Genomic DNA, 26,103 nt, shown 5'->3' on the forward strand with positions numbered 1-26,103 from the left:
TGCCTTATTAATGCTAGTTTAGACTTAAAAACTTCAAAGTCCAATATGTTAAGATTCTCCCAAATAAAAGCATTAATATCAACACATTTGTGAACATTCTTTCTGAAGAGTGACATAACACTATAAAAAGTGGGTTCAGGTATAGCAGGAAGTTAAGTTTTTCTAGTCTAGTAAATTACACATTACACACTGTTAACCACAGCTGCATGTCCTTGCCAGGAATCCTAGATGTATCAACATTTTTGCATGTTTTCTGTGTCCTTGGCTAAATATACCAGGAACTTGCAATGGTTTGGTAGTTTTGGTCTTTTTCTACTAATCTGTAGCCTATATAAATTACTGCAGCTGGGCACTCTGCCTAGCACTAGTAAAAAGAAAGGGAAATAATATGCCACCCTTTTACAATGGCCTCACATTTTATCAAAGATGGAGCTGTATCAGAAGTGAAGCAGCTAGAACTCAAACCAATGCCCATATGGGATGCCCACATCAGAGGCAGTGGATTTATCCGCGTTGCTATAATGCCAGCCTCCAAGTTACTTTAACTGTTAAGACTGGATTTGGAAGTATTGTTTAAATTTGTTTTAGAAGTAGTAGTAAGAGGAGGGGCTGGCATTGTGGCCTAACGGATAAAGCCACTGCCTGGGACACCAGCATCCTATAAGGGCACCAGTTTGTGTCCTGGCTGCTCCACTTACAATGCAGTTCTCTTCTAATGGCTGGGGAAAAGCAGCAAAAGATCCCAAAGTGTTTGGTCCTCTACAACTCATGTGGGAGACCCCAGTGAAGCTCCTGGCTTCTGAATTCTGCCTGCCCCAGACCTCACTGGTGCGGCCATCTGGGGAGTAAAGCAAAGATTGGACGATCTCTCTTTCTGTGTCACTCCCTCACTCTTTGTAACTATGACTTTCAACATAAATAAATCTTTTTAAAAAATAATAGGAGGAAGAGGGGAAGAGGAGTATATCTTCTTTTGTGGATTCTAGCCTTACATTTAAAAGATAATTACTGTGGAAATAGGGGTAAGTTTTACTACATTTATAATGAAGATTTAGTATTAAACTGCATGTTAATATATGACACAAAAATAAGGCTGCCTGCACCATAGTAGAAATAGCTAAAACTCCTGGTTCCCAATAGAAAGGAATAAACGTATGTGCCAATATTGCTTCATATGGTCAAATATAAAAAGCCTCAAGATAATACGTGTAAAAAACAGAAGAGTCTAAAAGGCAGGGAGAAGAACAAGATAGGGAATAACACTACAGAAATAAAACAGTGGTAAATTCCCTAAACTTTCTTTATATTTCCTAAATGTCTCCAACTAGGTACTTGAGATACCCATCACTGAGAAGTACCAATAAACAAACAGAAAGGAAAAACAAAATAAGAAGAAATCCCTCGAAAGCCTGCTGTCTGTAGCCAAGGAACCAAAAAAGAGGTGAGCAAGCAAAAATTTTGTTGACCATGCTTATTCCACTTAGCCATATACCACTGGAGGGAAATATAACAAAAATAAAATATAGCCATGCTCCTTCTGTCAACAAAAGCTGAATAAGAAGCCCATCTTCAGCCTTCACCAAGCAGTAACCTTTCCTACCCCCTTAAATGCAAAAATCAGCAAAGATCAAATTAGGAGGTTGGACTACCTTTTCCTAGCAGTAATGAGCTGACCCTCTCCCTCAGGCATGATATCATCAGAGGCCTATTAAAACAAAATATTGAAATAAGATCCAACATCTGAAAATATAACACTCCACATGTCCTGGAGATTTTTTTTTAATTACTCATTGTACCAAAAATAAAGAGGTTCTCAAATTGAAGAGAAATTATAATCAATAGATATCCACAGAAGATAATGAATATGTCAGAATTAATTCACAAGAATTTTAAAGCAACTATGATGAAAATATTCCAAGGAACATTTATGAACATTCTTAAAACAAATACATTAGCAACTCTCAGCAAATAAACAGGCTGTAGAAAGAAGAATCAAATGGAAATTTTAAAACTAAAAATTATATGCTGGCGCTGCGGCTCACTTGGCTAATCCTCTGCCTGTGGCGCCGGCACCCCAGGTTCTAGTCCCGGTTAGGGCGCCGGTTCTGTCCCGGTTGCTCCTCTTCCAGTCCAGCTCTCTGCTGTGGCCCGGGAAGGCAGTGGAGGGAGACCAGGAGGAAGCACCTGGCTTCTGGCTTTGGATCACCGCAGCGTGCAGGCCGCAGTGCGCCAGCCACAACGACCATTTGGGGGGTGAACCAATGGAAAAGGAAGACCTTTCTCTCTGTCTCTCTCTCTCAGTATCTAATTCTGCCTGTCGAAAAAAAAAAAAAAAAAAAAACCACTAAAAATTACAAGAACCAAAATAAAAACATATTGCATGGGCTTAATAGCAGAGGTGACTATGAGAGGAGAGATAACATGTAAACTTGAGGACACAACAATAGAAAGTACTCAATCTGACTAAAAGAGTTACAATAGGCTAAAAAATACAATGACCAGAGTCTAAAGCATCTGTGGTTCAAAATGAAAGATTTAAATATTACTCTCATTTAGAGTCCTGAAAAAATAAAGAGAAGGAATGTGGCCTCAAAAATAGTTAAATAAGTAATGACCAAAATTTCCATAATTTGGAAAAAGGTACAAACCTAGAGTTTCAAGAAGAAAAGAGGATCCCAAATAAGACAAGCTCAATGAAATCTATACCAAGATGTTATAATCAAACTTCTAAAAAGAAAAAGAATGATTGAAAATGAGTAGCAAGAATGAAATATTACATGTAGAAGAAATGATTCAAGCAGTGCAATTTTCATCAGAATCCATGGAGACAGAAGGAAGTAGTGTATTTATCAACTGATGAAGAAAAGAACTACTAACCTAGAATTCTATATCTAGTGAAAATATCCTTCAGCATTGAAGATTAATATATTTTAGATAAAGGAAACCAGAGTTTGATGCCAAAATATTGAAATCAAGTTCTTCATACTGAAAGAAAACATTAAAGAAAAAAAAATAGTTAGAAATGAAGAAAAACAGTAAAAAATTAAAAATATTTATGGGTAAATATCATAGGCTATCCAAATTTTGTATTTAAAAATTATGTTTGACAATTGAGGCAAAATAAAAATTTCATGTGAGGAAATACTCATTGTAATTAGAAAAATATTTAAGATTTTTTTAATATTAAATATTTAAGATATTTATTTAAAATAAAAATATCATGTAGGATCTCTGTCCTTAATATGCTGTACATTGTGATTTAATGCTATCACTAGTACTCCAACAGTATTTTTCACTTTGTGTTGCTATGTGGGTGCAAACTGTTGAAATCTTTATTTAATATATACTAAACTGATCTTCTGTATATAAAGAGAATTGAAAATGAATCTTGATGTGAATGGAGGGGGAGAGGTAGCGGGAAAGGGAAGGGTTGCGGGTGGGAGGGAAGTTATGGGGGGGGGGAAGCCAATGCAATCCATAAGCTGTACTTTAGAAATTTATATTCATTAAATAAAAGTTTAAAAAATTAAAAAAATAAAAATTATGTTTGACAATTGAGACAAAATAAAAATTTCATGTGAGGAAATACTCATTGTAATTAGAAAAATATTTAAGAAATTATAGTAAAAAGAGGGAAGCGTAAAGAGATACAAATGAAAGTGAGGTTTCTACACTCCACTTTAAGGTTTAAAATGTGGAGCCCGGAAGATGGCGGATAGTGAGGACGTGTGCCTTAGTTTGGGAAAATAAACTCTCATAAAAGTGGAATTACTGTAGCCTCAGGAAAAGACTCAAAAAAAAAAAAAACTGCAGAGGAGACGCTTCCGGACCTTGTGGATGAGACACGGAGGACTTACAGGGAACCCACCGCGTGGAAAACCAACCGAGACGAGCCGAGCGGGAGAGGAGCCAGAGCCACAGAATCTCGCCAGCGCGGGAACGGAGGTCGGTAAGACAAAGACCTGAGAAGTCCGAGACACTGGGGGGAGGGGGAACAGAGGCCTCTCCCTTCACTCACCAAGCAAAACAAAGAGCACCGCGATTTTACATATGTAAAGCTCAGCCAAACTCAGTATCATTAGCGAAACTGGAGAACACATTGAGGGCTGCATAAACCCTGTGTATGTTCCCAGGCATAAATCAAACGAATACCCACAGAGGCTAGATTTCAACTACCCTCAACTCCACTCCCAACTGAGTCAAAAGAAAAAAAAAAAAAAAAAAGAGAGAGAGAGAGAGAGAGAGAGAGCGTCCCAGCAAGGAGCAAGTAATCCAGGAGAGTCGCTCTTTACACAGCCTTAAACCTCAAGAAACAAGCATAGCTCTCTAGCCACACCCATCACAGCCCCTAAGGCTCCAACAAAACAGACAGCTCACTCAGAGGCACAGTATAACGAGAGAAAAAAACAAAAACAAAAACCAAAACAAAAACAAAAACAAAAACACCACAAACTATCTCTAACATGCCAAGCAAGAAACATAGAAGCGGAGGTACCAAAGATAAGGATAGCACTATGACGCCCCCAAGTGAACAAGACACGCCAATGCAAGATTATGAAGAGGAACAGTTAGAGCAAATGCACGAAGCAGATGGCAAAAATTTCATAAGAACATTAAGAAGTTCTCAAAAACAAATTCTTGAACTACAGAAATCCTTAATGGACAAGATAGAAAATCTCTCCCGTGAAAATGAAATATTAAGGAGGAATCAAAATGAAATGAAAAAATTAGTGGAACAGGAAACTGCAGTACTGGCAAAAAATCTCAATGAAATGAAGAACTCAATAGATCAAATGGCAAACACATTAGAGAGCCTTAAAAACAGAATGGATGAAGCAGAAGAGAGAATATCGGAATTAGAAGACAGAGAACAGGAAAGGAAACAGTCAAATCAAAAAAAAGAAGAAGAAATCAGTAATCTAAAAAATACTGTTAGGAATCTACAGGATACTATTAAAAAACCCAACATTCGGGTTCTAGGAGTTCCTGAAGGCATGGAAAGGGAGAAAGGATTAGAAGGCCTTTTTAGTGAGATACTAGCAGAAAATTTCCCAGGTTTGGAGAAGGACAGAGACATCCTAGTACAGGAAGCTCAGAGAACCCCTAATAAACATGATCAAAAGAGATCCTCACCAAGACACGTCGTAATCAAACTCACCACAGTGAAACACAAAGAAAAGATCCTAAAATGTGCAAGAGAGAAACGCCAGATTACTCTCAGAGGATCTCCAATTAGACTTACAGCTGATTTCTCATCAGAAACCCTACAAGCCAGGAGAGAATGGCGAGATATAGCCCAGGTACTAAGAGAGAAAAACTGCCAGCCCAGAATATTATATCCTGCAAAGCTCTCATTTGTGAATGAAGGTGAAATTAAGACCTTTCACAGCAAACAGAAATTGAAAGAATTCGTCGCCACTCGTCCAGCCCTGCAAAAGATGCTTAAAGATGTGTTACATACAGAAACACAGAAACACGGTCACCAATATGAAAGAAGGTAAAGGAAGGAAACCTCAGAGCAAAAGATCACAAGAAGCTCAAACCAGATATTAGAAAATATCTTTGGCAAATGGCAGGGCAAAGTTACTCCTTCTCAATAGTCACATTGAATGTTAATGGCTTGAACTGTCCAGTTAAAAGACACCGATTGTCCGATTGGGTTAAGGACCAAAACCCATCCTTTTGCTGCTTACAAGAAACCCATCTATCCAACAATGATCCATACAAGCTGAGAGTGAAAGGCTGGAAAAAGATATACCACGCCAACAGAAATGAAAAGAGAGCGGGCGTAGCCATCTTAATATCGGACAACATAAACTTTACCACAAAAACTGTTAGGAGAGACAAAGAGGGGCACTATATAATGATTAAGGGATCCATTCAACAGGAAGATATAACGATTATCAACGTATATGCACCTAATTACAGGGCACCAGCCTATTTAAAAGACTTGTTAAGGGACTTAAAGGGAGACTTAGACCCTAATACAATAGTACTGGGGGACTTCAATACTCCACTCTCAGAGATAGACAGATCAACAGGACAGAAGATCAACAAGGAGACAGTAGATTTAAATGACACTATAGCCCAAATGGATCTAACAGACATCTACAGAACATTTCATCCTACATCTAAGGACTTTACATTCTTCTCAGCAGTACATGGAACCCTCTCTAGGATTGACCACATACTAGGCCATAAAGCAAGTCTCAGCAAATTCAAAAGAATTAGAATCATACCATGCAGCTTCTCAGACCACAAAGGAATGAAATTGGAAATTGGCAACTCAGGAATCCCTAGAGCACGTGCAAACACATGGAGATTGAACAACATGCTCCTGAATGAACAATGGGTCATAGAAGAAATTAAAAGAGAAATCAAAAATTTTCTGGAAGTAAATGAGGATAACAGCACAACATACCAAAACCTATGGGATACAACAAAAGCAGTGTTAAGAGGAAAGTTTATATCAATAGGTGCCTACATCAAGAAATTGGAAAGGCACCAAATAGATGAGCTTTCAAGTCACCTCAAGGATCTAGAAAATCTGCAGCAAACCAAACCCAAACCCAGTAGGAGAAGAGAAATAATTAAAATCCGAGAAGAAATCAACAAGATTGAATCCAAAAAAACATTACAAAAAATCAGCCAAACGAGGAGCTGGTTTTTTGAAAAAATAAACAAAATTGACACCCCATTGGCCCAACTCACTAAAAAAAGAAGAGAAAAGACCCAAATCAATAGGATCAGAGATGAAATGGGAAACGTAACAACAGACGCCACAGAAATAAAAAGAATCATCAGAAATTACTACAAGGACTTGTATGCCAGCAAACAAGAAAATCTATCAGAAATGGACAGATTCTTGGACACATACAACCTCCCTAAATTGAGCCAGGAAGACATAGAAAACCTAAACAGACCAATAACTGACACAGAAATTGAAACAGTAATAAAGGCCCTCCCAACAAAGAAAAGCCCAGGGCCAGATGGATTCACTGCTGAGTTCTACCAGACATTTAGAGAAGAACTAACTCCAATTCTTCTCAAACTATTCAGAGCAATCGAAAAAGAGGGAATCCTCCCAAATTCCTTCTATGAAGCCACCATCACCTTAATTCCTAAGCCAGAAAGAGACGCAACACTGAAAGAGAATTACAGACCAATATCCCTGATGAACATAGATGCAAAAATTCTCAATAAAATTCTGGCCAATAGAATGCAACAACACATCAGAAAGATCATCCACCCAGACCAAGTGGGATTCATCCCCGGTATGCAGGGATGGTTCAACATTCGCAAAACAATCAACGTAATACACTACATTAACAGACTGCAGAAGAAAAACCATATGATTCTCTCAATAGACGCAGAGAAAGCATTTGATAAAATACAACACCCTTTCATGATGAAAACTCTAAGCAAACTGGGTATGGAAGGAACATTCCTTAATACAATCAAAGCAATATATGAAAAACCCACGGCCAACATCCTATTGAATGGGGAAAGGTTGGAAGCATTTCCACTGAAATCTGGTACGAGACAGGGATGCCCTCTCTCACCACTGCTATTCAATATAGTTCTGGAAGTTTTGGCCAGAGCTATTAGGCAAGAAAAAGAAATTAAAGGGATACAAATCGGGAAGGACGAACTCAAACTATCCCTCTTTGCAGATGATATGATTCTTTATTTAGGGGACCCAAAGAACTCTACTAAGAGACTGCTGGAACTCATCGAAGAGTTTGGCAAAGTAGCAGGATATAAAATCAATGCACAAAAATCAACAGCCTTTGTATACACAGGCAATGCCACGGCTGAGGAAGAACTTCTAAAATCAATCCCATTCACAATAGCTACAAAAACAATCAAATACCTTGGAATAAACTTAACCAAAGACGTTAAAGATCTCTACGATGAAAACTACAAAACCTTACAGAAAGAAATAGAAGAGGATACCAAAAAATGGAGAAATCTTCCATGCTCATGGATTGGAAGAATCAACATCATCAAAATGTCTATCCTCCCAAAAGCAATTTATACATTCAATGCAATACCCATCAAGATCCCGAAGACCTTCTTCACAGATCTAGAAAAAATGATGCTGAAATTCATATGGAGACACAGAAGACCTCGAATAGCCAAAGCAATCCTGTACAACAAAAACAAAGCCGGAGGCATCACAATACCTGATTTTAGGACATACTACAGGGCAGTTGTTATCAAAACAGCATGGTACTGGTACAGAAACAGATGGATAGACCAATGGAACAGAATAGAAACACCAGAAATCAATCCAAACATCTACAGCCAACTTATATTTGACCAAAGATCCAAATCTAATCCCTGGAATAAGGACAGTCTATTCAATAAATGGTGCTGGGAAAATTGGATTTCCACGTGCAGAAGCTTGAAGCAAGACCCATACCTATCACCTTACACAAAAATTCACTCAACATGGATTAAAGACTTAAATCTACGACCCGAAACCATCAAATTATTAGAGAGCATTGGAGAAACCCTGCAAGATATAGGCACAGGCAAAGACTTCCTGGAAAATACTCCAAAAGCACAGGCAGTCAAAACCAAAATTAACATTTGGGATTGCATCAAATTGAGAAGCTTCTGTACCTCGAAAGAAACAGTCAGGAAAGTGAAGAGGCAACCAACAGAATGGGAAAAAATATTCGCAAATTATACTACAGATAAAGGATTGATAACCAGAATCTACAAAGAAATCAAGAAAAACCACAACAACAAAACAAACAACCCACTTAAGAGATGGGCCAAGGAACTCAATAGACATTTTTCGAAAGAGGAAATCCAAATGGCCAACAGACACATGAAAAAATGTTCAAGATCACTAGCAATCAGAGAAATGCAAATCAAAACCACAATGAGGTTCCATCTCACCCCGGTGAGAATAGCTCACATTCAGAAATCTACCAACAACAGATGCTGGAGAGGATGTGGGGAAAAAGGGACACTAACCCACTGTTGGTGGGAATGCAAACTGGTTAAGCCACTATGGAAGTCTGTCTGGAGATTCCTCAGAAACCTGAATATAACCCTACCATACAACCCAGCCATCCCACTCCTTGGAATTTACCCAAAGGAATTTAATTTGGCAAATAAAAAAGCCATCTGCACATTAATGTTTATTGCAGCTCAATTCACAATAGCTAAGACCTGGAACCAACCCAAATGCCCATCAACAGTAGACTGGATAAAGAAATTATGGGACATGTACTCCATAGAATACTATACAGCAGTAAGAAACAATGAAACCCAGTCATTTGCAACAAGATGGAGCAAACTGGAAAACATCATGCTGAGTGAATTAAGCCAGTCCCAAAGAGACAAATTTCATTTGTTTTCCCTGATCGGTGACAACTGAGCGCCAAAGAGAAAACCTGTTAAGTGAAATGGACACTATAAGCAACAATGAACTGATCAGCTCCTGTCCTGACTTTAGATGTACAATGTAATACTCTATCCTTTTTAGTATTCGTTGTTGTTGTTGTTGTTCTAGTACTATTGGTTGAACTCAGTAATTAACACACAATTACTCTTAGGTGTTTAAATTTTAACTGAAAAGTGATCCCTGTTAAATCTAAGAGTGGAAAAAGAGAGGGAGGAGGTAAACAATTAGGAACATGCTCAATCGGACTGGCTGCAAATGGGGGAGTTAGAAATGTGCAGGGGATTCCAACACAATTCCATCAAGATGGCATGTACCAATGCCATCGCACTAGTCCAAGTGATCAATTTCAGCTCACAATTGATAGCTCTGATAGGTCTAAGAGTCAAAGAGATCACACAAACAAGATAAGTATCTGCTAATACTGATAGAATCAAAAAGGGAGAGAAAGATCCAACATGGGAAGTGGGATACACAGCAGACTCATAGGATGGCAGATGTCCTAAACAACACTCCGGCCTCAGAATCAGCCCTCAAGGCATTCAGATCTGGCTGAAGAGCCCATGAGAGTATAGCAGGCATGGAAAGCCAAGATACCATGGGAAAAAAAAAAAAAGACCTAAGTGAATGATCTCTGTGAGTGAGATCCCAGTGGGAAGAACGGGGCCATCAAAGAAGGAGGTACCCTTCTCCGAAGGGAGGAGAGAACATCCACTTTGACTATGACCCTATCGGAATAAGATCAAAGTCAGCGAACCCTAAAGGCTTCCATAGCCCTTGCAACTCATGACTAGAGCCCAGGGAGATTACTGACGCCATGAACAGGAGTGTCAAATTGTTAAGTCAGCAACAGGAGTCACTGTGTACTTACACCCCATGCGGGATCTGTCCCCAATGTGTCGTCTAAAGCCAAGTGATGCTACGACTGGTACTGAAACAGTATTTTTATACTTTGCGTTTCTGTGTGGGCGCAGACTGATGAGGTCTTTGCTAATTATATACTGAAGTGATCTTCTGTATATAAAGAGAATTGGAAATGAAAAAAAAAAAAAAAACCTGGTGTTAAAATGGAAATGGCATAGAAAATTAATTATTTTGAAAAAAAATTATGTAGGATCTCTGTCTTTAATGTGCTGTACATTGCTATTTTATGCTATAATTAGTAATCCAATGGTAGTTTTTTCACTTGATGTTGCTATATGGGCAAAATGTTGAAATCTTTACCTAATATATACTAAACTGATCTTCTGTATACAAAAAGAATTGAAAATGAATCTTTACACGAATGGAGGGGGAAAGGGAGCGGGAGGGGGGAGGGTTGCGGGCGGGAGGGAGGTTATGGGACGGGGGAAGCCATTGTAACCCACAAGCTATACTTTGGAAATTTATATTCATTAAATAAAAGTTTAATTTAAAAAAGAAAAAAAAAAAAAAAAAAAAAAAAAAAAAAAAAAGGTTTAAAATGTTGCTACTAGTGAACTTTAATGCATTATATAAGTATAATGTAATCTCTAGAGCAAACATCAATAACACTATTTAAGGAAATAAAGAAAGTACTTCAAAACACAGAACATGGAATTAAAACACAATTTTATTTTGGTGCAAAAAATTTTGAAATCCATGCATAGGTTTTTTCATAATATATATGTTCATGCACTTTTTTGAAGATTCCTCATATAAGTGTATTTCTAATTTTATTTACAAAAAAAAACACCTTTTAATTTCATTTTCCACAAAGTTTTTGAAGACCCAGCATGCTAAAAAATTGTAAATGAAGTAAAAATTCTGAAAATGTTCAAGTAATTTATAGAAAGGAAAAAAAGGGGGACAGGAAAAAAAACAGAAAATAAATAATAACACAATAGACTTAGGTCTAACATTGCAAGATAAAATGCTGGCATGTTAAAATGTAACATTGCTAGATATTAACAATGTACAATTAGAAACCCAAATGAAAATTAAAATACTACTAAAAAACAGTTCCATTAATCAAATACTTTGGAACAAATATAAAAAACATATTCAACAAATATGATCTGTAAGCTGAAAATTCAAAACACTAGTAAAAAAGTAAAATCAAAATATGACAGTAGATTCAACATAGTTAATATCTTGCTAAACTGATCTACAGACTTAGCAGCATTCCAACTGAAATTCCTTCATGACTTCTGTGTGTATGTGTGTGTTTTAAGCCTATTCTTTTTTTTTTTTTTGGACAGGCAGAGTGGACAGTGTTTGCTGTTGGCTCACCCTCCAATGGCTGCCATGGCCGGCACACTGTGGCCGGCGCACCACGCTGATCCAATGGCAGGAGCCAGGTGCTTCTCCTGGTCTCCCATGGGGTGCAGAGCCCAAGCACTTGGCCATCCTCCACTGCACTCCTGGGCCATAGCAGAGAGCTGGCCTGGAAGAGGGGCAATGGGGACAGAATCCGGCGCCCTGACCAGGACTAGAACCCGGTGTGCCGGCGCCGCAAGGTGGAGGATTAGCCTGTTGAGCCACGGCGCCGGCTTAAGCCTATTCTTATAGCTAAAACTTATTTGGGAAGGCAAAGGAAGTAGAAAAGCCAGAACAATTTTGAAGAGAACAGTGAAGTTGTCTACTCTCATAAGCTGAATGTAATGCTTATTAGAAAACTGCACTGTAAGAGTGGGAAAAAGAGAGGGAGGAGATGTACAATTTGGGACATGCTCCATCGGACCTGCCCCAAATGGTGGAGTTAGAAACGTGCCAGGGGATTCCAATACAATCCCATCAAGGTGGCATGTACCAATGCCATCTCACTAGTCCAAGTGATCATCTTCAGTCACAAGTGATCACACTGATAGGTCTAAGAGTCAAAGGGATTACGCAAACAAGATTAGTGTCTGCTCATACTAACTGATAAAATCAAAAAGGGAGAGAACAATCCAACATGGGAAGCGGGAGACACAGCAGACCCATAGAATAGCAGATGTCCTAAATAGCACTCTGTCCTCAGAATCAGCCCTTAAGGCATTCGGATCTGGCTGAAGAGCCCATGAGAGTATTGTAGGCATGGAAAGCAAAGACACTCTGGAAAAGAAACAAACAAACAAACAAACAAAAAAACAAAAACAAACAAACTAAATGAAAGATCTCTGCAAGTGAGATCCCAGTGGAAAGAACGGGGTCATCAAAGAAGGAGGTACCTTTCTCTGAAGGGAGGAGAGAACTTCCACTTTGACTATGACCCTGTCGAAATAAGATCAAAGTCAGCAAACCCTAAAGGCTTGCATAGCCTTGGCAACTCATGACTAGAGCCTAGGGAGATTACTGACACCATAAACAAGAGTGTCAAATTGTTAAGTCAACAACAGGAGTCACTGTGTACTTTTGTCTCATATGGGATCTGTCCTTAATGTGTTGTCCAATGTGAAGTAATGCTATAACTAGTACTAAAACAGTATTTTTACACTTTGTGTTTCTGTGTGGGTGCAAACTGATGAAATACTGAATCGATCTTCGGTATATAAAGATAATTGAAAATGAAAAAAAAAACTTGGTTTTAAATTGGAAATTGCATAGAAAATTAATCAATTTTTAAAAAATATCATGTAGGATCTCTGTCCTTAATGTGCTGTACATTGTGATTGAATGCTATAACTAGTACTCCAACAGTATTTTTCACTTTGTGTTGCTATGTGGGGGCAAACTGTTGAAATCTTTACTTAATATATACTGAACTGATCTTCTATATATAAAGAGAATTGAAAATGAATCTTGATGTGAATGGAAAGGGAGAGGGAGCGGGAAAGGGGAGGGTTGCAGGTGGGAGGGAAGTTTGTGGGGGGGAAGCCATTGTAATCCTTAAGCTGTACTCTGGAAATTTATATTCATTAAATAAGAGTTTAAAAAAAAAAAAAGAAAAGAAACCTATACTAATCAAGACAGTGTGAGCTTCATGAAAGCTTAGGAATGTACATTGATGAAATAAAAGGGTCCCAAAATAGACTCATAGAAATATAATTAATTGATATTGGACAGTTACAAATATAATTTATTGAAGAAAGCATAGCCTTTTCAAAAATGATATTGATACAACATATATTTGAAAAAAATGTACTTTAACTTAAACTCACACCTCATACAAAAAAGCAGCTCAAAATGGATCGTAGAGCTAAATATAAAATGTTTAAACATTTTATAATTTGAAAATATGAGATAAGATGCTTGTGATGAAAAAAGTCTAGATATGCCATCAAGTCATGATGCATAAAAGAGGTTAAAACTGATAATATGATTGCATCAAAACTAAAGAAAAAGAATACCAAAACAAACAAACAAACAATGTTAATGGACAGGCATTGTGGTAAAGTGGATTAGTGGCTTAAGCTGCTGCTTGGGACAGTCTTCCCATATCAGAGTGCAAGTCAAGTTCCAGCTGTTCTGCTTCTGATCTGATTTCCTGTTAATGCGTCCTGGGAGGCAGCAGACAATTGCTGAAGTATACACATAGAAGACACAGATGGAGTTCTGGGCTCCTGGGTTTGGCCTGATCCAGCCAACCCTGGATGTTGTGGGCATTTAGAGAGATCAACAGCAGGTAGAAGATCTCTCATCTCTCTCTGTCACGCTTTCAGGTAGATAAAAATAAACTAACATGTTTTTAAAAATCAAGAGACCAAGAAGATAATCTACAGGATGGCAGAAACTATTTTTAAACCACATATTTCACTAAGGACTTATATTCAGCATGGATAAAGAATTCATAAAGCTTAACAACAGAAAACAATTTGAGGGGACTGCTATTATCTCTCCCATATGGGAGACCTGGATGCAATTCTTGGTTCCTGACTTAGGTCACTGAGGAATTAACCTGCAGATGGAAGGTTTCTCTCTTTGTGTCTTTCTGTCATTTTGCCTTTCAAAAAAATAAAAAATAAATGTTAAAAAAGACAATCAATGTCATTAGCAATTTGAGAAATGAAAATGAAAATCCCAATTGGATACCAACACACTGCTTTTGGAGTGGTTTTTAAAAGATTGGTAACACCCAGTCCTGACAAATATACAGAGCAACTGGACTCTCCAGAATATGTGAAAATGCAAATAGTATTGCTACTCTGGAAAACCATTCTCGGTTTTTTATTCCATTATACACATACTGATCATATGACCCAGTAATACAACTCCTAGGTATTTAACATAAAGAATGAATAAAAATATGATCACATAAAAACCTGTATATAGAAACTCCAATCATAATTGCAACAAAAAAAAATCAGAAAAGACTTGTTCCTTCATCAGTTAGATTAACAGTTAATCAGCCATACAATTGAATGATATTTAGCAAGAAAAAGGAAGAAGCTGGATGAACCAACTTGAATGAATTTGAAAACCATTATGCTGAGTGAAAGAAGCCAGCCTCAAAAAGTTACAGGCTGTGTGACTTTGTGCAAACTACATTCAGTAAAAGGCAAAGCCCTAGACAGGAGAACAAGTAAGTGGTTATCAAGTGTTGAAGGGCAGTGAGAGTATTTAACTACATGGGAGCAGAACAAGGAAATTATTTGAGATGATATAACTATTTTGAGCTATGGTGGTAGTTACTCAAATACACACACACACACACACGTTATAACTTGTAAAAGTACACACTAAAAAAGTCAATGTGCTATATATAAATTTACAAAAACAAAATTAAAAATTTCTATCCTTATTAACAAACTTCAATGATTGACTTTTTTAAGTCATGTTTTATATTTATGATACTTTCTGACATTAGTTTCATTCTTAAGATCACATTTCATTAAGAAAATTTAACACTGAATGTGCTTCCATGTAAGCTACTGGAGAGCAGAAGTTTTGTCTGATGTTCTCATTTAAAAATTCACCAAGCAGAGCACCTGTCACACAGCAGTAACTCAGACACATTTGTTTATTGAATAAATGTTTCTCAAAATAACCATCCAAGAAACTTTTACTACATAATTTAAGCTTTACTCAATTCTTCAGCATTCTGTTTGAAATCAAATTTCATTACATTTTAGTAAGCTAAAGCTGATCCAAAAAATAACTATTTTACAAACAGCTATCACATTAGTTAATTTAAACTGATGTCAGGGGAAAATGTTCCATACTTTAACAGTGACTCAGCATTTAATTTGAAGACCTTTTTGTAATATACAAATACTGCTGAGAGATCAGAATTCTGAGTTCTGAAACTTTCTTTTAAAAAAACCTCATTACTTTTTCTTTCATTAAAGAATGTATATTACTTATAGCTCATATGTGCCTGAATTCTCTTGAAATAAATTAGATTTCTCAGCTACTTACATTAGATATCTCACCCACTAGAATTTCTACAAAAATAACTTTCCTTTTGTGGAGAGAGAAGGTCATAAAAGATTATCAGAGCAAGTGTTGATAGATGCTACAATATGGATGAATCTTAGAAACATGATGCTAACTGAAAGCATCTAGTCACAAGGAACACATATTGTATGAACCCATTTATATAAAATGGTCCAAATAAGCAAATTGATAAAACACAGTAAGCAGAACCGTAGTTGCCTAGGGCTGGAAATGGTAGATGGGATGACTGGGGTGGTGATAGTTAAGTTATGTGGGTTTAAGAGAGTGAGGTGACGAAAATGTTTTAAAATTGATTGTGATGATAGATGGAATACAATTCTTTGAATAAACTAAAAATACACTTCATATATATAGGTGAACACATGGCTTCTGAATTACATTTATGTAAGCTAGTAAAATTACCAGTAAATATTTCTAAGACAAATCTATGTACTCTATAAAATAATTTTCCAGATAACAGACTTTATTATCAGTTTCAAATATTTGGCACTATTAGAATATTCTATACTTTCACAGGTAAGTGCCCATATATGTTTAAATATAACATGGTCATTTCTTCAGAAATTTAATATTACACGGAAAATATAATAATAAAAATTACATGTCATAATTTTATATATAAAAGAAGCTTGTGATTTCTAGCTAAAGACAATTCAATTTAATTATATCATGCCACATTATGCTAAATTCAATAAAGATATTCATTTTTTTAAAGTGTATAGTCTATCAAAAATTAACTCTAAATGAACAAATAGTTAAGTAGCAGAAGAGGCTAATTATATTGGTATAACTCCTCTTTGTCTCAAAAAAAAAGTGTTCTTTCTTTTTGCCAGGCTGAATATAATAGCTTGTGAATTATAAGATCAAGCAAGCAAACTGTATGTTTTCTAAAATATGAGTATCCTTCATCAAGTTTTATACTTAGGGCAGCTAAAAGACCTATGTGAAGGGATCAGCATTAAGCCCAAAGGACAGTCAGTGCACAGCAAGAAAGAAAGCAATTCCCCTGTGTCTTTTGCAGGTCACTACCAAGGACCATGTTAGCAGATCCACACCAGACCCTTAACAGGCAGTTCTGCTGCTACCAGTAATTAGCTTGGACAGCTCTGGCTCCAAGAGTAGCAGCAAGGCTACACCATAATGAGCTCAGCTGGGATTAGCAGGACAGGGCAGGGAACCAAGAGAGCTCAGGCATTCTGCATTGCGTATGTATCTAGGAGATCAAACAAGGATGGCTGGCTAGGTTATCCCCTCTCCACCTCATTCCAAAAATGAAGCACGGCAGTGTCTAAAATACAGGCTAATGAAGAGCGACACCTCCAACAGATGAGAGCCACGTTAATTAACACAATCCCTAGATCATATTATACAGTTTCTGTTAGAGCTAGCAAATGTGCAACTTGTTATTGCATAAAACACACACACACACACACATTTTTAAAGGTAGTCTTTTTTCATGGCTTTTATTGGAAAAGTAAAAGATTACTTCATTTTCTAATGTTATAGTGTATTTCTTTAATGAGTGTGAAGCCACAAAAATTTCTTCCCAAATGTTCATCTAAGTCTATGTTGTTGTAAAAAAACTCACTTTTGAATCATTAGTTCTTGGTTCTCCCTTTTGAAATATGCCAGTTCATTCCATACAGCATCAGAATCTTCTTGTCGAAGTTGTTGGGGATCTGCTCTCTTCATTTTTCTGATTTCATCCCTATTTTTAAAATGAAGTTTCTTTTCTCATTAACATGTTATATACATGCAACAAAAAAGTAATTTACACATTCCTTAAAACTTAAAAATACCTAATAACCAAAATTTTAATCCAAGTTCACTATTAATTAAATTTCCTAAAACCAAAGCATGTAGAAATTAAAATCCTGTATCATAATTTCCTAACACTAAACTGCTGCTATGGAGAGCAAACTTTAGGCAGACACATAATATTCTTAGGTCTATTTCTCTCACTCATTTTTGTTTAGTGGTAATAAAACATACACTCTAGAACTGTCCTAGTCTCCAAGACTATAGGCAAATCAACTCATCTAGAATTTTCTGCTAAGCAATCTGACTATAGTATAGACACCTGATCTGAAAACAAACTATTAGCAGTGAATTTGTCAGAAAGTAGATTGCACTCCTGTAGTGGTTACTGGCTAAATCTAGGACAAATTGCTTCATCACCACTTTACTGACAAGCAATATGACATACTTTCCATTCATCAAAAGAAAAAATTAGATGTGACAATTATGCTTAAGTGATGCTATATGCCCCTTACATTTTCATTTTCTGTACATTCTTATTTTTCAAAAGTGCTGTGCTGGCCAATTTAGAAACAGTATTTCTCTACAGAACAGACCAATGTGTATCATCAACACTGCCCTAAAGGATCCATCTCAAAAGATGAGAGGGTAGTAGATTTTCTGTACTCATTCAGTCCTTTGCCCTTTGTTGATACTGTTAACAGGGGAGCCACTTACGACTAACCAAGATCTGAACACCTGTTCAGAGCAATTGAACTGAGACCGCCAATTCATTCAGATAAGCCGGAGAACAAACTGATGGATAGTAAAGATCTTCAAACTGCATACTAGGTTGAAACAGTTTTATGATAGTTAACTATAAGTATAAATTTCATATTTCTATCTTCCATTAAAATTTAAGTACCTTTACAGTTAAAAATATTTTAACAGTATCTTATTTATTTAAAAGCAGTATATAAATCATATGGATATTAACTACTTTGCTTTAAATTATAAACTTCAGCAATTCTATTGATATGCAAAACCTACTCAATAATTCATAATCACCTATTGCTAAGGATTGTTGAAAATGATAGGAAAATCTATAGCTATGGCTAGTATATTTCTCTGTTTCATTTGTCATATTCTTCATTTAAATATTCAGAACAAAGATTTGACTACTAAATAATTTCTTTAAAACCAAACAAAAGCCATTAAAATACCTATATATGCTACTCCATTCCATTTAATATTTAGAGAAATGTCTTTATGAGCTAGGTAACTCACATGCCACTGCCTTCCTCCCACTGTTTTAATTGCTCTTTTACTGCTCTGTAGTTGGTCTGTAACATCTGTAGCCTTTCCTTGCGTTTTTCATGGGCATCTCTTAGCTCATCATTTTCTTGGCTCTGTAGAACACAAAATAGCAAGTAAGTTTGAAGAAAGTATGATATAATGTTTCAAATAGAAAGCTAAACATCTAAATATGAAATTTAAAAGAAGATAGCATGTAAACATGAATGGTTTTTTAATATTTAAGCAGAAGAACAAAGAGAATACTTCATATCACAGAATAGGTTCCCTTAATAAATTCAGCCCTCTCACTGTACTTTTTTTTTAAAACTGCTTACGTAATTCACAATTTTACTATGTAATTGGTTTCATTTCTTTTTTGTTCTTAACATGCATATAATTTTTCACAAGCCTATTTAAAATATTTTGAATATTTGTATCTATTTCAACACAAAAATTTTTCACACACAAAGCATGATTTTTTTTGAAGTGAAAATATCATTCCTTAGCCCATGCATTTAGGATTAATGTGTAATAAAGTACAAAGGTCACAGAGGAGGAAGGATATAAGATAGAACCTATGTTGGAAGTAGCTCAGTTTAACCTTTCTGGGTTCCACCATGAAAAACTAGGAGAGCAAAGCTTACTACTGTTGAAGAAATCACAAAATAGCCACTACTTTGTTGTTCTCAAATTCTACATTAAACAATTACAGTAACCGACTTATAAATATATAATATATGTGATAAATTTTCATTAGGTATAAGCATGAAACAAACTTGCGAAGTTCCAATTCTTATTACTCAAAAATATATTCATATTACTTAAAAACCATATTTCTCAGGTAAAACATATAATGTCTTGAGATTTTTTTTCACATAAGAATTTCAAATATTCGTGTACCTCTATTCATATGTCTATTTGAATGAATTTGTATCTTTTCTGGTTGAGGACCAAGAACTCTAAAACTATAGTCACATAAGTAGGCATGAAAAAGATCTGAATTCTATTCTTAAAGGTTTCTCCTGTTAGCTGCATAATCTTAAGAACATTATTTAAATTCAATTTCTCTTCCCACAAAATATGGAAAAGAAAACATAGGTTTAAATTATAGTGATTAAATTGAATAATTAACAAAGGCAGAGGCCCTGGCACTGTGTCTCCCCTAAAGAAGCACAAAACAAAAGGTAGCTTCTTTACCTCTCTTCTTCCCAGACACTAACAGTGATGCTCTGACAGGAGCCAAATTCAATGTTTGACCTCTTACCTCTCAATTAGACAACAAAATGATAGCTCATAGAGTTTGATTATTTTACTACATTTCTATGTGTCTCAGGAGAATGATTATTTTGTCATTCTATTTTAAATATATTATAGTAGGACATTTTTTTAAAAGATTTTATTTATTTATTTGAGAGGCAGAGTTACAGACAGCGAGAGGGAGAGACAGACAGAAAGGTCATCCTTCCATTGGTTCACTACGCAATAGCCACAATGGCCAGAGATGTGCTGATCCGAAGCCAGGAGCCAGGTGCATCTTCCCAGTCTCCCATGTGGGTGCAGGGGCCCAAGCACTTGGGCCATCTTCTACTGCTTTCCCAGGCCATAGCAGAGAGCTGGATTGGAAGAAGAGCATCTGGGACTAGAATTGGTGCCCATAGGGGATGCCAGTGCCACAGGCAGAGGATTAACTTACTGCCCCATGGCGCCAGCCCTAGGACACATTTATTAAGTAATTCTTAGGAAATATTTGAATCTTCTATATAGCAAGAAGCATTCTATGTGCCATTTGGAGATGCAGGTACTTGATTTAAAAAAGTGTAGAATGTTGTCATTTGACAGAGATATTCAGAATAAATTTTATTCTGCAAAATGTTAGACGATATATAAATTACAGTTATTGCAAACTTGCTTTAAAAGTGGCACAATTTAGGGGCCAGTGTTGTGGCATAGAGGGCAAAGTGGCGCCTGTGATGCTGGCATCCCATAAGCATGTTGGTTCAAGTCCCACTGCTTCCCTTACAATCCAGCTCCCTGTTAATGGCCTGGGAAAGGCAATGGAGATGGTTTAAGTATTTGGGCCCCTGCCACCCTTGTAGGAGTTCCAGATGAAGCTCCTAGCTTCTGGCTTTAGCCTGCTCATCTCACTCATTCTCACTCTCTCTCTCTCCTCTCTCTCTGTCTCTTTCTCTCTCTCTGTAACTCTTTCAGATAAATAATTCTTTTTTTCAAAAAAAAATAGCATAGTTTTGTTTATGAAATAAAAGTAAACAAATTAGGGTACTATTTTAGATTTTGTCCAGTACAACTGCAGAATCAGATGTGCTTCATATACAGGATACTAAATGTTGACAACAGTTCAAAGCTTGTTGCTCCAAGTTGCTAAATTTGACTTTGACATAGCTACTTCAGTGTGTTTCAGTTTCTCCATTTTCAAAATTCAGACCATTTATATCTTTTAAGACACAAAGAATAATTTAAATGCAAACTTGAATTTTCATACTAAATTTGGTAATCAATCAATGTATCACTTCCTTTCTTTGAACTACAAAATTTCTAATAATAAGTATGTGAAATAAATTAATCAAATAGAAGATTAATAATTAATAATGTTGGTATCTTTTCATAGATAAACAAGTTAATTATGTTTATTGGGATCACTTAAGGAGCAAGTGTTTGGCCTACTAGTTAAAAGGCCCACATCATATATTGTAATTCTTAATTCTGACACTCAGCTGTGGTTCCTAGTTCCAGTTTCCTGTTAATGCAAATGCTGGAAGCAGGAAGAATGGCTAACATAATCGGGTTCTGCAACACAAATGGCAGACCTGGATTAAGTTCCTAAGTCCTAGCTTCTTCCTGGTCTACTCCTACATTCCCAAGCCAATGTGGCCATTTTGGGTGTGAACCATTAGATGGGGAGCTTATTGCCTCACAAAAAGAAAAAAAAAAGACTAAAGCGCTCACAGAGAATTATAACAGAATATATTAGAAAATTTTTAATAAAATAATTATAAGATATTTAAAGATCATATTAGAAGAGATTCATGGCCAGACATAATTTCAAAATAAACTTACAGTTAAACTAAAAATGAATACTTTATATAAGAGTTCAACAATAGCTATCTGAAAATTATTCTTCATTGAAGCCAGGCTCATCCCTCATCACACTTGTAATGAATTTCTTTAAAATTGTCAAATATAAGCTCAATGTTTCAGGAATCATTATAGTTCTGTGCTAGAATCATTAAAAATTCTTAAGTAAAAAGATGGACTAAGAAGTAAAAATTAATACAATAGGACATTTAACTTTTTTTCTTAGTAATTTCAAAATGATTCCATTGAATTAATGGGATATTTATTTTTATTAGTACTTTTACTATTTTAGGATTTTTTTTTTTGACAGGCAGAGTTAGACAGTGAGACAGAGAGAAAGGTCTTCCTTTTCCGTTGGTTCATCTCCCAATGGCTACTGCGGCCGGCATGCTGTGGCTGGTGCACCACGCTGATCCGAAGCCAGGAGCCAGGTGCTTCTCCTGGTCTCCCTTGCTGGTGCAGGGCCCAAGGACTTGGGCCATCCTCCACTGCACTCCTGGGCCACAGCAGAGAGCTGACTGGAAGAGGAGCCACCGGGACAGAATCCGGCGCCCTGACCAGGACTAGAACCCAATGTGCCGGTGCCACAGGCAGAGCATTAGCCTATTGAGCCACGGTGCGACACAATTTTAGCATTTTTAACAACTACCATTAATCATAGAATATATTCCCAATGTCTTCCTTAATTCTCAAATAGAAACTACGTTATTAAAACCAAGATTAAGACCCAATAGATAACTCCTAAATTCTATAAATCACTCATCATGTCCCAAGCTCTGCACTAGGCATACTAATTAATCAAAGCACTGGATGCTATAGTTTCTGATTCACTGTAAAATGTTCAATATTATCAAGTTTAAGTTTTTCTATAATAATTCTTATCAGTGTCTCTTTCCATTAAGTAGTAATAATAGGAAAATAGTCTTACAGATGAGCCTTTCTGGTGTGACTTTACTTGCTTCTTACTTTATTATATCTGAGTGTTTACATAATTATAATAAAATTATGAATATATAAACTATTAAAATGAAACTAGACTTATAAACCACTTAATAGATATAATATATAATATTAATTTTTTAAAAATGCTGTTTCATTCATGCTTTTTCTTCAGAATACAGTTATTAAAATGTGATTCAGATGTTAAATTAGTCACATGAATTATTCCTTTGTCTATTTCAGAAATGCACACTAAATTTTATTTTAAAAGTACATATTAGGAGGAAAGTTCAAAGAAAAATATTTCTCTATTTTAATGTGGCTAGTAGAGATACCAGCTGAAGTAATTTGCTAAAAGGTGCATATCTCAAAATAATAAGGAAAATACCCTTTTTATATGCCTTCTAGCAAATGTATATTTGGGTAGTGATTCTAAGTCTCATATGACACCTAACAGCGAATCAATAATCTAGTCAAACCAACAGCACCTTATTTGGGAAATAGAATCACCAAAGATCTTACAAAGATCACCAAACATCTTAATAAAACAAAGGCAAGGAATGAATAATACATTTTATATCACAAATCACTATATTTTTCTAAGAGGATATTCATAAAAGTATTCCATGGAATGAGATTTATTCATTATTTATTCAATAAAATATTTACTGAGTGCCTACTATGGATTTTGCAAATTAAACTAGCTAGCTAGAAGTTCTAAATTCTGTATACAAGTCTGACTAAAAAAAACAAAAAGAAACAAATAAGAATGTTCTATTAACTGACTATCCTCAAAGATACCTGCAGTGCTCTTTCTGAGTTCCTAAGAGTAGAAATGATTTAATTTTTGGTTTAGTCAAAAGTTCCTTGATGAGATAGGGTGAACTAATAGCAAAGATACTATTCTTAAAGCAGTGGTTCCATCTTCAGGGGATGAGAGCATGTAAATAAATAAAATTTTAACAAGAATGTAAGGATCCCATTATGGATATTTACATATAAAGTTCATGTATATCACAGAATTAAGAAGTAAATGACACAAAGTGTATTCAAAGAACATATTGGTATTAAATGATAATGAGAAGTACTAATAAAATCAAGTCACCAAATGCATGAAAGTCATGAAAGCAGGGATTCATGGCATTAGTGATCTCAAGGATAGTAGGATTTCACAAAGGTCTGATACACTGGTTTCCAAATGCTATTTTATAAGTTGTTACAGCACTACATTCATGAAGTCAGGATCATTTGTGTGATTTTTATAAAAATAGTTTATAATTATAATAGTTTCTATAACTTTAATATAAAAGCGTTGGTCAGCCATCTTGAAACTACAGCTAGCAACAAAAGTAAGCTGAGCACAATAATGTCTAAATATCTACACAAAAGTCCTAACTAGTGTTAGAGTAAGTTAATATGCACACCTTACTGCTGATATAAATAAAGAACATCATCTCAGTGCATCATAGTGTAGACAGATATAGCCCACGGTTTATTGGTGAAATTTACTTGCCTCTTTATCTTTCAGATCCCCTTGGTAATCTTCTGGAGTCCCTAAAGCTACCTATGTTGTCATGCAGCATGTCTTTTGTCTTCATTTCAGCATTTCCCATAGGTCCTTACATTGAACAACAGTCTTTTGAAAAATATCAATAGGTATAATATAACCAAATAAATCTGGGAAAAAAAATGTGTCTTCATTTCTATAGATTTGCAGCACACATTAATATATTAAAGGCTCACAAAAATAATCTTTTAATCCATTGTTACAACAATTATTTGAGCATAGAACATCTTTGTCTAACATGCTCTTATTAGCTTCTGAAAGAACAGTAGTCCACAGAACACCAAAAGCCATGACAAAAATTCAAAATGTATTAGTGACCAATGGTCTGCAAAAGGAACACTATATCAACAAATTTATTTTAAAAACAAGACACTTGTTATCTGTTGAAAAGTGCCCCACCCCATCAAGAAAAGAGTATTTTGTAATCCTAACCCCTTACTACCAAAGAATGTGATTTTATTTGGAGATTGCCAGGTAATCAAGTTAAAATGTAGTCAGTAGAGCAAGCAATAATCCAGTATAGTCATATCCTTATAAAATATCCTTATAAAAAGGGAAATTTAGATATGAGGGAGAAACATGCATAGAGGAAAGACAATGTGAAGAATACAATCTATTAACCGAGAAATCTGTGAGGCTGTCAGAAACTTCAAGAAAGGCACAAAACACTCTCCTTCATACTTCTCAATAAGAACCAATTTTGCTGACTCTAATTTTGAACTTTTTTACCACCATAACTTTGATTCAATAAATGCCTGCCATTCTAAGCTACTCAGTTTGTGCCATACATTTTTAAAACAGTCCTATGATACTAATACAAATACATGATTAATTACTACATTATTTTGTACTTTCATGAACTTGAGTAACAGCAATATTAATATTATAGCATAAAAATGGGGAATGAAGAATGAATAATATTAAATTATAAATTAAAAAGGATTCAGGCTCAATCATTCTCCTTGGAATTGCTTTATTATTCAGGGTTTGTTTACCTACCTATTTTGCTAAATGTTATTGATTATTGTGCTTTTTTCATTTAACTATCTAGTTCTTCTAAAATAAGAAATCCTACTAAATTATAAAATACAAGGTAAAAAAATGCCCCCATTTATCCTCATCTTGCAAATATGTAAAATACATTAAATTTGAAATTCATTATTAGTATTTTACTTAAAATATAATGAATAACTATAAATGAAAGATAAAATAACTATAAATTAAAAAGAAATGTGAAAAAATAATTTTTCATGATTTTATTTATTTGAACAGGAAACTGACAGAAACAGAGAAAGAGATACTGATAAAAAGATCTACACTTTGTTGTTTCACTCCCCAAATGGCTGCAATGGCTGAGGTTGGGCCAGGCCAAAGCCAGGAGCCTGGCACTCCATCAAGGTCTCCAATGTGGATGGCAAGGGCCCAAGTACTTAGGCCATCTTTCTTTGCCTTCCCATGCTTTTTATCAGAGAGCTATAACTGAAGCCAAGCAGATAGAACTTGAACCAGTGCTCTAACACAGGGTGCCAACATTGCCAAGTGGTGGCTTAACCCACTGCACCACAATGGTAGTTCCCCAAAAAGAATTTTACTTTGTGAATGAACTTGGGGATCTTATCGTATAATAGCTGTTGTCAGGAATAAGGAATGAGATTCATTTTGAGACAAGACACTTAAGAGGTGAGAGAGAAGAGCATAGCTCCTAAATGTGTTTGAA

General features: G+C 35.7%; 1 protein-coding gene across 10 annotated transcripts in view; it reads right to left on the bottom strand.

The window, feature by feature from the left end:
• The window catches only part of LOC133771829 (endophilin-A1), a 717,118-nt gene that overhangs the window by 476,994 nt on the left and 214,021 nt on the right, over positions 1–26,103 (bottom strand). For all 10 annotated transcript variants that reach the window (XM_062208166.1, XM_062208164.1, XM_062208168.1 and 7 more), the window contains 2 exons: positions 18,779–18,900; positions 17,343–17,462 (listed from right to left, as the gene is read on the bottom strand). In XM_062208166.1, the coding sequence (XP_062064150.1) occupies positions 17,343–17,462; positions 18,779–18,900 (242 nt within the window). The remainder of the gene's footprint in view (positions 1–17,342; positions 17,463–18,778; positions 18,901–26,103) is intronic.

Source organism: Lepus europaeus, chromosome 12 (assembly GCF_033115175.1).
Source record: "Lepus europaeus isolate LE1 chromosome 12, mLepTim1.pri, whole genome shotgun sequence".
Lineage (NCBI taxonomy): Eukaryota > Metazoa > Chordata > Mammalia > Lagomorpha > Leporidae > Lepus > Lepus europaeus.